Source organism: Spermophilus citellus (genome assembly GCF_964194105.1).
Source record: "Spermophilus citellus genome assembly, chromosome: 1".
In the NCBI taxonomy this organism is placed as follows: Eukaryota; Metazoa; Chordata; class Mammalia; order Rodentia; family Sciuridae; genus Spermophilus; species Spermophilus citellus.
The window spans coordinates 88,478,185-88,493,441 of NC_138182.1; the positions used below are offsets into that span (position 1 = coordinate 88,478,185).

Genomic DNA, 15,257 nt, shown 5'->3' on the forward strand with positions numbered 1-15,257 from the left:
GACTTAAATGTTGCATTACATCAAATAACTCAAATAAAAATGTTCCCCGGAAGGAAGAGTGAGGAAGAGAGAAAGAGCTCAGCTTCCTAGGAGGTGAGGATTACTTGAATGTCAATTTCACTCCTGTGGTTGACGGTGTCTGAGTTGTAAATCATCAGCAGAAGTGGTTAATTAAGACTCTTGAACCCCAGCCAGCGATAACCCATCCTGGCCATGAGCCCTTCTCTTAGTTCCAGGCGACAGAGGAGATAACCGGCGCCGCGGGGCAGCGGCAGCCACGCGGCCAGGCGAGGCCAGTACCATGGCCTCCGGGACGCCCGGGGAGCGGCTCCGGGAGGAGGCCCGGTGCTCCGTGTGCCTGGATTTCCTGCAGGACCCCATCAGCGTGGACTGCGGCCACAGCTTCTGCCTCCGGTGCATCTCGGAGTTTTGCCAGAAGTCGGACAGCGCGCAGGGCGACGTGTACGCCTGTCCTCAGTGCCGCGGCCCCTTCAGGCCCGAGAACTTTCGGCCCAACCGGCAGCTGGCCAGCCTGGTGGACAGCGTGCGGCAGCTCGGGATGGGCGCGGAGCCCGCGGGGGCGCGCCAGTGCGCGCGGCACGGCGAGGACCTGAGCCGCTTCTGCGAGGAGGACCAGGCACTCCTGTGCTGGGTCTGCGACACCACGCCCGAGCACCAGGGCCACCACACGGCGCCGCTGCGGGAGGCCGCCAGGAGCTACCAGGTGAGCGCGGGAGCCCGGGGTGCAGAGCTGGGCCGCGGGCCGCTCGTGTCGGGCGGAAGGCACCGGGGCACCGAGCCCCGGACCGCCGGGTCGTCCTGCCTCTGCTCTGGCTAGCCAGCGCGGGACCGACTGCCAAGCGAGCGCAGGACCCTCGGTCCCTGGCTTTCAAGCTGGTCTTTTTCTTCCCGATCCCGAGCCGGCGGACTGTGCAGTGAGTCTCGGTGACAGCCTTGCACCTCTGTCGTACTCGCTTCCACTGACGGGATTCCTAGGGCGCGGCATTTGCCTGGTATCCGTCTAGGTCCCTTAACACGGGCACCAAGGCCACCCTCTGGCTGAGGAATAGTGTCTGCTCGTGCCTGGACTGTCTGGGTCCCCTGAAGTAGGGGGCCACTCGACTCCACACGAAGGTCTGGGAACCGAGGACTTGAGCATTCCCCTGAGGAGGTGCTTGACCCCGAGAGCACTCCGAGGGACTCTGCCCAGGTGTCTTCCCACAGGTGCCCTCGGGTCCTGGGACATACTCTAAACACGTGTCTGTCCCCAGCATCTGGAACAGCTGCTAGCACAGAAGAGGTCAAGGCTGTCTTTTTAATCTACTGGCACAGTTAGCCAAAGCACTCTGTCACACTGGAATAAGTTCCAAGTACCAGCTTTCTTAAAACGTTCATTTATTTATTCTGTTTGTTTAAGTTAAGAACTGGGGTATTTGCCAGTCAACATTCATCTGGACAATCTTGGAAATTTCTCTCTTGATTTTTCCTCTTGATTTCTATTATCCTCTACAAAGTACAGGTATAGGTGCTCTCTAGCCTACCTGAAAAGTCAAGTATGCTCCTGTCTGTCTAAATCCCCAAGGTACCATAGAGAACATGGCTGCTGTGATATCGCTAAAGACGTTCTGTTTTCAGTAGTCAACTAGATAAAAAATACGTACCATCCAAACTCCTTGGCCTGTCAATCACGACTTTCTAGATTCTGAAGTTCCCTTCCTTCTGCTCTTATCCAAGCCAAACAAGGGACCCAGCAAAATTAGCCTAGTCACTCTTGTCCCCAAACATGCCTCTTATTTCACCTCCTTGCTTTTGCTCAGTGTCTTTGGTCCCAGGGAGCTTTCCTCCATCTACAAGTGAGAATGGCTCTATTCCTTACAAACACCAAACATATGCCTCTTTTTATTCTGATGCCACCATGAATTCTAATGTTACTTTATGCGTACTTTATATAGAGTATTATAATATTTTAAAGTGAATGATATATATGCAAGATTTATTGAATAAGTTTGGAGGTAGAATTTGTATTATTTTCTACTAAAAACATATTTCTATATGTGTCTTTATGGGTGCTTCCTGTTTTAAAAAAGGCATGTATTTGCTTCTTGGAAGGGTCTTATCATTGAACAAAGATCTAATTTCTGGGTTTTTGTTTGTTTAATTGTTTGGTAGGCTTTTTTATACTTTTTTTACTCCTTTTAAGATGTACAGAATATTGTGTTTTCACTTAAGTATTTTATTTTATTTATTAATTTACTTATTGACACCAAGGATTGAACCCTGGGGCTTTACCACTGAGCCACATCCTCAGACTTTTTATTTTTTATTTTTTTATTTTGAGATAGGGTCTCACAAGTTGCTTAGGGCGGTGTTAAGTTGCTGAGGCTGACCTTGAACTTGAGATTCTCCTGTCTCACCCTCCAAGTTGCTGAGATTATGGGCATGTACCACCGCACTTGACTTCATTTAACATATTTTAACCAACAAGATTTATTTTTGGTGAAATATCATGACTTATAGTATTAATTACAAACACTTGATTCTCATCGTAATTAATAAGAAATTGTATCACTCTTCAACCTAGCACCAATAGATGACATTTCACCTAATAATGTCTTCATTTCCCTCCATCTATTTTTTACATATTCATTATAAGCATTTTTTTTCAAAATTGGCACTGTTATAAAATGTACTTATTTGACATTGTAATTCTATTTCTTGTCATTAAGTTTCCTATCATGTTAATGTAAAGTGTTTTGCCACTCATTTTAGTCATTGTAGTTTTACTATCATAATGGTGCAAGGAACACAATTTTAGATATATCTTTGCAACTGGTATTAACTGAGTTACCAGCGAAGGTGTCCACTGCATTCTGGGGAGTTTTCCAGTTGATCCTGCAGGTCCTCACAGTCTGCTCCACACAGGTGAAGCTGCAGATGGCACTGGAGCTGGTGAGGAAGGAGATGGAGGAGGCCCTGATGCAGGAAGCCAACGTGGGGAGGAAGACTGTGCTGTGGAAGGTAGGGGGCCTTGGGCCTGGGGAGCTGCAGGCACCACCCTCTTCCTGAGTCTCCATTCTCCAGCGAGCTTGCCATTTACTTAGGTGCTCCATAGAAACATCTCATGGCCATCCTGAATTGTCCCAGACCCCAAATGACATTGTTCATTTTTGTTTTTACCTCTGTCGGCAGGACCCTATTCCAGATTATAAATAGCTTTACTCTCTTGATCTTACTGTGAAACTCACTGCTGGGGTGGGTGCCACCACCTGCTACTGTAGTGTCAAACTGTATTCGTCAGACAGTTAAACAGTGAATGCCACAGGCTTGGTGACAGATGTGGTGCAGTTCCCAGGGACCATCTATACAGGGAGGGACTGGAGCCTTCAGCCTCCTAGGGTCATCCATCCACGGTTCCCTCTTTCTGGACCTCAGCAGCCCCTCCCCCCTTGTTTTTCTCCTACATTTCATTTGCACACAGAGGCTGTGAACCTAGGCCACAATGCCCTCCTCTCCAGTTCCACAGCTGGAGAAGCTTTGGGTCACCATGCTTGCTGCTGCCATTCATGGCAGAGGCTAGAATGTTGCTCTGCCCCCTACAGTGCCCAGAGCAGCAACTGCACCCATCAACAGTGAATTGTAGGTCAAACCTGCCACAGTGCCAAGGCTGTGAACCACATATAGTGCATGGGTGGATGGGTTTATTAGGTACAGAGCACAGTATACAACATGATCAGATATATTTTATAGAATATTCCTCTTCTTTCTCCTCCAAATCACCCTGCTAGAATCATTCTTTATATTATTTTCTTCCTCAAAAATTTAGTTTGATACACTGTCTTCATACAGATATTTTCATAAGGACCTCCATTTATTGATTGATTGATTGGTTGGTTGATTGATTGTGCTGGGCATTGAACCCAAGGTGCTCTGCAATTGAGCTACATCCATAGCCCTTTTTACTTTTTATTTTGAAACAGGTCCCACTAAGCTGTAGAAGGTGGCCTCAAACTTATGATCCTCCAGCCTCAGTGAGTCACTGGAATTACAGGGCACCACTGTACCTGGCTCACAAGGACCATTTTTGTTACATTTTTCTTATGAAATAAGTCTTATCTTCTATTGCTATGTCTAGTAAAGGTAAACTTAAGCACTGATTCACAATCTTTATTATTTAAAGGTAATAATATTTAATTTTTTAAAATATTGGCCTGACCACAGATTTATGAAATCAGGAACCCAAGTGCAAGATCTGAATTCCCGCATTTTAAAACCTCCAATGCATGTCATAACATAGACATGATGCTAAGATATCTCATTCAGAGGCAAGTAGCCATGTCTGAACTTCTTGGTCGTTCATGTTCACTTGAGCCAGAACCATCAGGCACAGGCTTGATGGAAAGGAGCTCTAAGTTCTGCAGCAGCACTTCTTTTTCTTCACATCCAGAGGAGATTGTGGCACTCAAGAGGGTGACGTGAAGGAAGCTGGGCTGCCGCTGCCCCTCCACCCTGTCATCCCTGGTGCACCCCTGGACTCCCCTCCCTGTGGCAGTGCTCAGCCCTCTCTCCAGCAGCCTGCCCTGGGAGATAGTGTGCATTTCTATGAGCCATGCCTCTCAGGAAGCAGAATGTGGAATGCAGAGTCAGTGTCCCTGAGGAGGAGGCCAAGAGTGTATGAATCAGTGATTTAGAAAACAGTAAAGGAGGTAGGAATGCAAAATGGGAAGAAGGAAGTGGGAGACCTAGGCACTGTGGCCAGTGGGGCCCTCAGCTCCTTGTGTGTGTGTGTGTGGGGGGCAGGCATTGCCCCTGCAGGCTGTCACTTAACAGCACTCATCCTCTGCAGTGGATGGCGGCAGCAGGCGGCACCTCCCCTAGAGGGGTGATCCAAAGTACCTCCAGACATTTGGGGAGAATTATTATTTGGATACAAATATATATATGTATATATATATATATATATATATATATATATATATATATATATCTTTTATAATAATTTTGATGATAATTTATGTCTTACAATTAAACCAAGAAACTATCAGGTTTAAAAACAAAACGGACAACCCAAGGTGCAGATGCTTTGGGAGGGTGACTTGCCGCTCATGCTCAGTTTAAAGCTGGGTTTCTAGCTACTAATTTCAAGAGAATAACATTTAGATGCAATCCCCTGCACACAGTGTGATCCTTAGGTTCAGTCAGACATCGCCCTGTGAGGGCCAGGTGTGCCTCAGGGGCAGAGCTTGCCCAGCCTGAGTGAAGCCAGGGGCTCCATCCTCAGCACCAGGAAAGCAACAACAAGAGCCGTGATGGGAGATTTGGGTAGGGGCTGGTGTAATACCCTGGAGTGAGTGGCCTGTGTGGCAGTTAGTTCTTCTGGGCTCTGCAGAGGACACGGCCTTGTGCTGGTTTCTTGCTTCTCCTGGGACAAGAGAACATCTGTGTGTTCTCCTGTCACGTTGTCCCTCACAGCCCAGGCCTTCTGCTCTTCCTGGCCACCCATCCAGCAGCAGAGCCAGCCCTCTGCTGTGGGGCCACACAGGCTCACGGAGGTGCCCAGATGATCCCCATGCTTCTCTTTCTGCTGCATTTGACTCGTGATATTGAAATCCACGTGTCGAAGGCCTTGCCTCCGGCCCTGCAGCACAAGGGGGCCCACAGCCACAGTCTTCCCAGACTCTGAGCTTGAAAACCCCACCGGCCACCTCTCCTGTTCCCAGCCTCCAGTTTCTGAGGTCCTCCCCAGAAGTGCAGAGTGTGTGGGGGGGTGGGTTCAGGGGTGGGAGGTGATGCGGGACGTCCCTTCTCTCTCTGCCCATCCCACACTTGAGGCAGGTCCCGCACACCTTGCCCCAGCCCTGATGGGGTCTCCTGTTGCTCCAGGAGAAGGTGGAGATGCAGAGGCAGCGCTTCAGGTTGGAGTTTGAGAAGCATCGCGGCTTTCTGGCCGTTGAAGAGCAGCTGCAGCTGCGGAGGCTGGAGGAGGAGGAGAGAGTCACCCTGCAGAGACTGCGGGACAGTAAGGACCAGCTGGCCCAGCACAGCAAGGCCCTCAAGAAGCTGGCAGAGGAGCTGGAGGAGAGGTGCCAGCGCCCAGCCCTGGGGCTGCTGGAGGTGAGGCGGCCTCAGGAGGCCAGGCCCACAGAGGCTGAGGGGATGGGGACAAGCCTTGGCATGGGACACGAAGGCACCCAGCTCTCTAGGACAGAGCTCAGCAGTGCTTCCTTAGAAGGCATCTTACGACCGAATACTGGGCCCTGAGTCAGGAGGCACCCAGAGGACCATTTAGCTCATGCAAAAGACAAAAACTTCAATAGGTGATGAGATAAAATTAATTATTTATGGAATCGTGAACAGCTGGGGCAAGGACAAGCTGCACCATTCTGGCTGAGAAACCGTCTTTTATCAAAGATGATATTGCTGATTTTCATGAATGTTCAACCCCCAAAGCCTCTGGCAGCCCATTTCATGGAAAATAGCCAGAAGTATGAGCAGTGCTTCACCTAGTCCAGCTTGAAATTCCTGTGTTAAGTCCTAAGGCGAGTGTATGGTGGGAGTGTATGGACTCCCATGCAGATTTCTCAATCTTTTGGGACTTCAGAGCAGCCTTTTAAAAGTTTTAATTGGAGACAGGGTCTCACTCAGAGGCCCAGGCTGGCCTTGAACCACCCCCTCCTGCCCCAGCCTCCCCAGGGTCTGGGGTCACAGACACAGCTGTTCCGCCCCACAGGTGTTGTTCACAGGGCCGCCTGCAAGAGAAAGTCATTCACCTGGTACTTTTCTCTGTACCTTGCCCCAGTGACAGACAAGGATTCTAACCTAAAAGAGAGTGCAGATCCCCACTGAGCAGCTGGCCCACAGTGTCCCAACTGACTAGCCTCTGGACACTGCAAGTTCCAGGCACATAAACCCAGTCGCTGTCCTGGGACATTTGCAAACACAGTTGTCAATATTGTGTCATCTGATGGGGAATCACTAAGTAACTGCATGAAACGCTTTTATCTACCAAGCACTTTATTTAATCTGCCCATTCTATCTTCATTCCCATTACTAATGTCTTGGCTGTGCTCATTTCCTAATGAGTAAACAGAGAGCCAGAAAGAAATTAATTTTTCAAGTATAGGTGGCAAGTAAGCACAGGAACGTTGGCATTTTCAAAAATAATATTCACTGCATTATCTCAGATAAATCTCATTTAAAATGAGTATTTCTTTGCACCATATAAATGTTAAAATGATTTATAGTACAAATCATAGTAAGAATATACTCTTACATAATTTTTGTCTGTGTCCTCTCTCTTTCTTCTCTGATACCAATGATCTTCATTTTACCCCACTGGCCAAGACCCAGGCCGATCACGTCCATAAAGGACAAGTCAAATGGTTTCCCTGCATTCATGCCTTGTTGAAATTTGTCCGACTGTTGACCACTTTTAGGGAAGAAGACAAGTGTGTTGGAGGTGACCTTTTTGTTACCCGCTTTGAGATACACTGTTGCTGGATAGGAGTGACTTCCTTTCTTATCTCCTTAGACAGTTAGTAGCTTTGTCTGTTGGTTCAGAAAATTCGAATTTGAGGATGACTTTTTCTGGAGTACTGGGACAGAACACAGGGCCCTGTTCAAGTCAGGCAAGCCCTCGACCATGAGCGATATGCCCAGTCCCAGGATCTATGCCATACTTATATAAGTTCCTTGAGTAAATTCCGAAAACATGTAGGATTTTTACCCTAATCCCATCTGTATAAAGTGCAGAATGTAACTGTTAAAATAGCCCAACAACCAGAGCTATCAGTTGACAATCCATAGTTGATGGATAGGTTTCATGGGAATTAATATAAACTTTGTGTAGTCTGACTCAGTTCTAATTATATGCCTGATTTTTAAATTTGAGAGTCATGTGAGAATTCAATTGTAGCCTTTTTTGCCTTTAATTAACAGAGATTCACTGTCGCCTGCAGTCTTATGTTGCTTGTTAATTATTTCCAGTACATTCTAAAGACATTTTCGTGGTGTGTCCCCAGTCAACTGTGGGAAGCACTTACACCTGCTTGTGTCTCTTACTTCCAGGGTGTGCAAGGAGCCCTGAGCCGGTAAGTGTACTTTCCGCTCCAGTGAGGGAGCGGGGGAGGCGGAGAGGGCTGGTGTGGCCATGCTGACATTTCCGGGTTCTCTGCTCTTCTCAGAAGTAAGGCTGTCATGCCTCTGGAACCAGAAACCATCCCCATGGAGCTGAAGACCCCATGTCGCATCCCTGGCATGCGGGAAATGTTGAGGAGATTCCAAGGTGGGTGGAGCCCCCGAGCCTGGGAACTGATGCTGAGAGTGTGGGGCTTATTGCTGCCCTTACTGCCCTGGCCTTGGCCACAGCAGAGCAGCCACAGCAGAGCCTCAGGTCTCTGAGACTCACTGTGTGAGTGTGCTTTCATATGCGAGTGAGCTCTCAGGTTGTTGCCTTGTCGCGGCCTCTCACCTGGGGCCCAGCCTGGCAGACCTCCAGCTCCTTCCTGGGGCACAGTGCGTCAGCCCTGCCCAGCAGAATATGTGGGTGTCTCCCTCGAGGAGTCGGTCAGTTCTCTGGGGTTGCCCCGCTGGCTCCCACTCACTCTATTCTGACACTGTCCACCTGCAGACATCATCGAATCCCACAGGTTGAGGGCCTGGTCCCACAAGGCTGTGCCCTGCTTCAGGAGCAAGGAACAAGCAGGCTGTGGCTTGTGCCTCTGACCAGCCAACTGCAAAGCAGCTTTCCCGGGACCCGCTCTATGAGCGTGGTTTGTTTGCTAGAGCAGCCCCCAGAACTCAGACCCTACTCACACTTGGTCAGTTATTGTACAGGATGTTGCAGAGGATGGGGACCAGCAGCCGGGTGGAGGAAACCAACAGGGTTGGTGTGGGGAGGGGCAACACGCCCTCTCTGGGTGCTCCTTGCAGGATCTCCTTGTGTGCTGCCACTGGCAAGCTCCGTCTTTGGGTTTATGGAGGCTTCATTCAGCAGGCATGACCAAAGACACCACTGGCCACTGCTGGCCCCTGGAGCTTCAGCCCCCACTCTCTTCCCAGAGGTAGGGGGATGTTGGACTGAAGGTTCTATCCCTTTAATCCCAAGGGGATTCTCTGGAAACCAGTCCCCATCCTGAGGTCATCTAGGCCACCAAGCACCAGCCATCTCACTAGCATGCAAAAGAGTCCCTTGTCTCAGGACTTTTGGGAACTGGTGTGTCAGGACCTGGGACATAGACCAAAAATACACTGCACTCTCTCACCATGACTCATGCACTGCCCTTGGCCTTCCTGAGAATTTCAGTGTCAGGCTGTGAAGGGGTGGAGCAGTGCACCTGCCTGCAGGAAGGGGGAGGGGACATTTGTGCACAATCCGAGCGGATGCCAGTCAGGGACACCCAGAGGGTCTGCACGAAATGGCTTTGTTCACCCAATCATGTTGTTCTTTAAAATGGTGATGATTCAATATTTTTACTATTTCCTTTTAAAATTTACTTTGCACCACATAATACAAACTGTGGCTTCCCAGGGACAGTCTTGTCCTGTAATGAGAAAACCTACCTCAGTTGTAGCACCCAGTGACCCCCCTGTTTGGTGGATAGGTGAACATACACTAGCCATGTGACTTGGTGAGGGCCTTCGAAGCACACCCCCAGACTCTGTCATCTCCTATGCTTTTCCTTTTTACTGAATGAAATAGTTAGTGAATGAATCCAGCCCATGCTGCCTAGTTTATGCTGCCCTTTCTACTAGTGGAGTGAATCATTGAAGAACAAAAGCAAATCAAATGTGCTATGACCCATGATTCACGGTGCAAATACTGACTTCAGTCACTCAGGCACACGGCTGTGAGGAGAGGACACGGGCTTCTGTAGAGTGTGATGAGGGTGGCCAGAGGCTCCAAGTTTGAACTAGATGAGGGGAAACAGTGACGTCCACTAATTTCTACAATTGATGCATGTTAATAATTATAATAATAGAAAGAAAAAGCTGCCCGACAGGGAGAGGAGCAGAGCGTCAGGCAGCAGGAAGTGCGGCAGGTGTGCTGGGACTGTGAGGACAGGATGGTGAGGGCAGCCCAGGGGGAGGGCGAGGAGGACAAGGCAGCAGGGCTGGAGAGGTGGGCTTGCTTCTGTGAGCAGCACTCAGTGGGAGAGCACAGGGTGTTCCTGGGCAGGACTGGCCTTGTGTGCACATCATCCAGGTGCTTTATTGTGATGAATTAAAGATGCCAAGACAGCAGCTGGTGTCCTTTGTCACTGTTCATTGACAGCTGAGTGTAGGTGACCCCCAGTGTTGGTATGAAAGGTGCCAGATGGCCACATCCTTGGCCAGCCATGGAGGCGGAGCTGCCAGATCTGCTCCTGGATGAGCTGTGTTTTGTGGTGAGAGGAGAGTGAGGAGGACCCATGGTCTTGGACCCCAAGAACTGCCACACAAAACAGCTGGTTGTGCTGATGGCCATGCTGCAGGCAAAGCCCAAGAAGGGCGACTGGTTTGGGGGCAGGTTGGCAGATACTTAGCATCCAAAACTGGCCAGGGAGGCAGATGAATTCACAATAAGGACCTTCAGGGGAGAGGCCAGGTTGGCAACATGCACTGCAGTCTGTAGCAGAGGACTGGAGTTGACTGGAGAGTTGAGTGAGCCAACCTAGAACCACAGGGCATGGACTGAGAAAGAAGTCCCCAACTTGGCACTGCAACTTTGACCTGGGGCAGTGACGGAGGAGAGGGGAGACCAAGATGGAGGGAAGCATGGGTGCTGGTGAGTCTGGAAAAGAGCAGGAGTCTCTCCAGGACAGTCAGGTCCTCATGGTGCCAACTGACACAGATGTCCCTTCACCACCCTGGTGGCCGCTGGGAAGGTATTACCCTTGACAGCTGGGTTTAGGAGAAAGGAGCAGAGAGAACTAGCCAAAGCTCTTTCACAGATTTCTTTGGCTAACAATGGAGCTGAGCATTGTGCATGTTAAATGAGCCCCGCAGTCCCCCCCCCCCCACACCGCAGCCACATTCCAGGCTGGTATTTGCTTCCTGTGGAGTTGGGAAATCAGGTACAGTCTTTGAATCTCCTCATCAATATTGTGAGGTGGTAGTAACCACATTAAGGAAGGCTTCCTAGCCGGGTTTGATGGCACATGCCTATAATCCCAGCAGCTGGGGAGGCTGAGGCAGGAGGATCATGAGTTCAAAGCCAGCTTCAGCAATGGCAAGGTGCTAAGCAACTCAGTGAGACCCTGTCTCTAAATAAAATACAAAATAGGACTGGGGATGTGACTGAGCAGTTGAGTGCCCTGAGTTCAAGCCCTGATACCAAAAAAAAAAAAAAAAAAAAAAAAAAAAAATTAAGAAGAAGGTGGCTTCCTGATTTAACATAGGTCATGAACACACAGAGCCTAGTGATGTGGCCAGTCAGGTTTAGATATCCATAGAAGTTCATGACGTGTGGCTTGAAGATGAATTGGACTAGTACGAGTAGTAACTGTTTTTGCCATGACCTTAAGGTCTATTAATGAATTTACTACCTTTGAGTGCTTATAAGGAAGTACTCTGGTTTTGATGTAGATGCGTTTGCCTACTATGTATGTGAATCAATCCTGCATCAGTCTTGCTGGGACTCCACAGTACATGTTAGATGGTCCTCCTGTTGTGGAATCAATGACTACAAACAGCCACTTTAGACCACACCCACTAGTAAGCTCACAGGTCCAAAGATCAGACTTGCAGGTGGGAGTAGCTGGCTCCTTTGCTTGGGTTAGGGTTTCTGAAGGCCAAAACCAAGGGACTGAGCCTCTCTGAGGAGTCTGGGGAAGGACTTTCCAGCTGGAGTTCCCTGCAGCTGCAAGGCCACGGTCCTTGTTTTTCCTGCAAGCCATTATTTGGGGCCAGTCTGCTTCAGAGTGCTCTCACCTTCCCCTCGTGACCCTTCCCACCTTCCACCCTGGCAAGGCTGTATCAGAGCAAAGTCTTAAGACTCTCTTCTGCCACCATCCTGATAGCTAGAGGACTTTCTAGTTTTAAAGGGCTTGTGGGATTAGATCAGACCCTCCCAGATAGCCTCTGTTGTCCTAGAATGTCATATAATCATGAAGGTAATAACACCAGGGTGTGGAGTCAGGGCATCTAGTGTACAATTCCCCCACCACAGTTACACCATTTTGAAAGTAGTGGATTTCATATTAATGAAATTATCCTATAGGTTTTGAGAAAAACAGTTTATAAATTTCATGCCAAGCGCAGATGATCCTAAGTGCACCCAAGAGCTCTGGGTGCAAATACAAAGTTGCCTTGGACTGGGCGTTTGGCTTCCCAGCAAGCTGACAGCGCTACTGTCCTAATGGCCTGGTTAAGGCCGCCCTGGGCGCCCCAGTAGATCAAAGACGTGCTCAGACCCTGGAGAAAGGCCTATTTCTTGGGGCAGTCTGAGAGAGGGCGTTGCGGATGCTCACCCCCCCGGGGCATCTAGTCCTTCCCGTGCATTCACGTGTCCCATCACTCTGTGTGCAGTGGACGTGAAGCTGGACCCCTCCACGGCGCACCCCAGTCTCCTGCTGACAGCCGACCTGCGCAGCGTGCAGGACGGGGAGCTGTGGAGGGACGTGCCCCGCAACCCCGAGCGATTCGACACCTGGCCCTGCATCCTGGGCTTGCAGAGCTTCTCATCAGGGAGACACTACTGGGAGGTGGTGGTGGGAGTTCGGGCTGAGTGGGGCCTGGGCGTCTGTCAGGACTCAGTGCAGAGGAAGGGGGAAGCCACGCCGTCCCCGGAGAATGGCGTCTGGGCCCTGTGGCTGCTGCGCGGCTGCGAGTACATGGTGCTGGCCTCCCCGTCCGTGCCCCTGCTGCAGCTAGAGAGGCCGCGCCGCATCGGGGTCTTCCTGGACTACGAGGCCGGCGAGGTGTCCTTCTACAACATCACGGACGGGTCCTACATCTACAGCTTCAGCCAGGTGTCATCGGGTATCCTCCGGCCCTACTTCTTCGTCTGCGACGAGGCGCCGCTTATCTTGCCACCGATGGCAGAAGCAGAGGCAGAGAACTGGGCGTCCGGGGGCCACCCTGACCCTCCTCTCGTGGGCGACCTTCAGTCCTGAGGTGCTGTGCTCAGGGTCCTCCCGCAGCCAGTCCAAAGGCCCTGGAGAGCGGCGGAGGACCGACATACAGCTTCACCAAGTGCCCAGCTCAGGGCAGCCTCTTACTCGGGCCTGGGGAGGTTCCTTGAAATCCAAGCAGACAGGAGAAGCTGTGTATGCGGGAACGTTAGACCTGGAGGGTCTCCTCAAACTTTTCCCGAATGGCCCCCCACTTACTCGATGGCTTTTCTTTCAAATTAATAGTCTCGTATTAAAGAGTTCTGTATGGTCCTTATAATTTCCATTCTCTTCAGTATCTTCCCATCCCAAGCTGAATCTGGAGGCTGAGAGATGGAAATCCTGCAGGGGGCCCGAGCAGGCTGAGGCTGCTCCCTCCTGGACCCTCCCTCACCTTCCTGGCGGGCTCCTCCTCTGTCTCATTCCTTGCCCTCCCCCCCCCCTTTTTCTCTGGATACCTCTGGTTGTTTAAAGTTTCATTTCCTTTTACATCAACATATTCAAAATCATCCTTCACAAGTGTGTGTTTCCAGTCACAGTCTTCACTTGCTTTCTGTCTTTATTCTGGGAACAGTTTTTGAGGATCGTGAAATTCATTGCTCCAACCATAACATGGATTTCGATCTTCTCTCTTTATCTCTGCATATGTTTGTAAAAGTAGGAATGCCCTAGAAATTTGATTCAGCTGGTTTTCTTCAGGGTCAGGAGGGACTAAGGAAGGTTTGCACAAGCTTGCCAAAGGGCTGCGCCCATTCATGGGACCAGGGGATAGCTCTTTCCTCCTGCCTGCTCAAGGGACTGGCCCCAGGACCGCAGCAGGGGGTCCTTCACTTGGGGTCTCCTGTGCCTGGAACAATTTACTGCCCTCACAGTATTAGGGTAGGTATTTAAGGTCATGATTGATGTGACTAGTTTAAATTAACTGTGTTTTTTAAATAAAATGGTGATGTTGAAAATGAAATGATAAAAATAACTTATTTTTGAAGTATATTCTGTACCTTTCCAACAAAATCCTTTAAAAGTCATGGAAGACCCCCTATTCTGCCACCTTTGTCTTCATTTTTATCTAATATGTAATTGCTAAACAAATATTGTAATATTCTAATGCTAAATGCTTAAATGCTGAACAAATATAATTTATGAGAAAATTTAAGTAATGTTATCTTGATAATCTACCGAAAGTGTATTCTTCCTTTTTAACTCCATCTCAAAGTTCAAGATGCTTTTTTCTTCTGGGATATTTCTGCGACTGTCCTTCCCTGGCCTTGCAATCATGTGAATGACAACTTTCTTTTCAGATTCTTAATTGTCTGATGACAAGCAAATGCTTGCCCTCTCTGCCTCTCATTTGCAAACAGAAGAGGTAGAAAGATGTTGTAGAAACCAAGCTGTCTCTGATGTGCAAGCAGTGCAGGGGACAGTTCTGCAGTGCAGCCTTCTGCACCGGGATGACAAAGGCTCTCTGGGGTGAAACCTCCAGGGACCTGGCCATTCTCTGGGACAGGAAGCCTTCTCTGTGGGAAGTGGCAAGTCTACAAGCCTCTGCTCTCTCTACAGGGTGAAGGGAGCCTCAGGAACACCCCCTGCCTGCCCTGGAACCTGACAGCCTTGTCTCAACAGTGGCCTTGAGACTTGTCACCTCCTGGATTTTATTTTGATTTCTCTGGGCCACTAAATGTCAGTCCTTCTCAGCTCCAGTGTGCTAAGCTTCAGGGATCTCCACAGTTCCTATTGCAAACTCTTCTTCATTCCTTCCAATTCCTAAAAGGTTCCCACCATTCCCCTGGGATTCTGGCTCATTACCTGCCAGATCCTCTAAATCCATATCTAATTCCTGACCTTCTTCATTCTTTCTCCTGAGCCTTAGCTTTTCACAGTCAAGTGCCATCTGTCATCAAAATAGATATTCTAGGGGCTGGGGACATAGCTTGGTTGGTAGAATGCTTGCTTTGCATGCACAAGGCCCTGGGTTCAATCCCCAACACCAAAAAAAAATAAAAGAAAAAAGAAAGAAAAAAAGATATTCTAAGCTCTATATGCCTAAATCTTAACCACAAATATCTCCAGGTCTCCCTGAATGATAAAAAGATATATTAAAGCCTCCCCTTCTGAAGGGAGGCCTGCTCATTTCTTTGTCAGGTAGCCCAAACACCTTAGTGACTCCTTTCT

The 15,257-nt window shown here is 49.3% G+C and overlaps 1 protein-coding gene across 3 annotated transcripts; it reads left to right on the forward strand.

Annotated features, from left to right (window-relative positions):
* Nucleotides 1-274: 274 nt before the first annotated feature.
* On the forward strand, nucleotides 275-13,091 carry LOC308649981 (E3 ubiquitin-protein ligase TRIM58-like; the record flags this gene model as incomplete). Of its 3 annotated transcripts, none has more annotated exons than XM_081295904.1 (6): nucleotides 275-724; nucleotides 2,923-3,018; nucleotides 5,881-6,111; nucleotides 7,984-8,087; nucleotides 8,181-8,281; nucleotides 12,505-13,091. In XM_081295904.1, the coding sequence occupies exons 1-6, from the start codon at nucleotides 302-304 to the stop codon at nucleotides 13,089-13,091; spliced, it is 1,542 nt and encodes a 513-aa protein (XP_081152030.1). In that variant the 5' UTR covers nucleotides 275-301. The 3 variants fall into 3 exon arrangements, with proteins under 3 accessions (XP_081152030.1, XP_081152031.1, XP_081152032.1); XM_081295905.1 differs by having other exon boundaries at nucleotides 8,065-8,087; XM_081295906.1 differs by lacking the exon at nucleotides 5,881-6,111 and having other exon boundaries at nucleotides 8,065-8,087.
* Nucleotides 13,092-15,257: the final 2,166 nt, after the last annotated feature.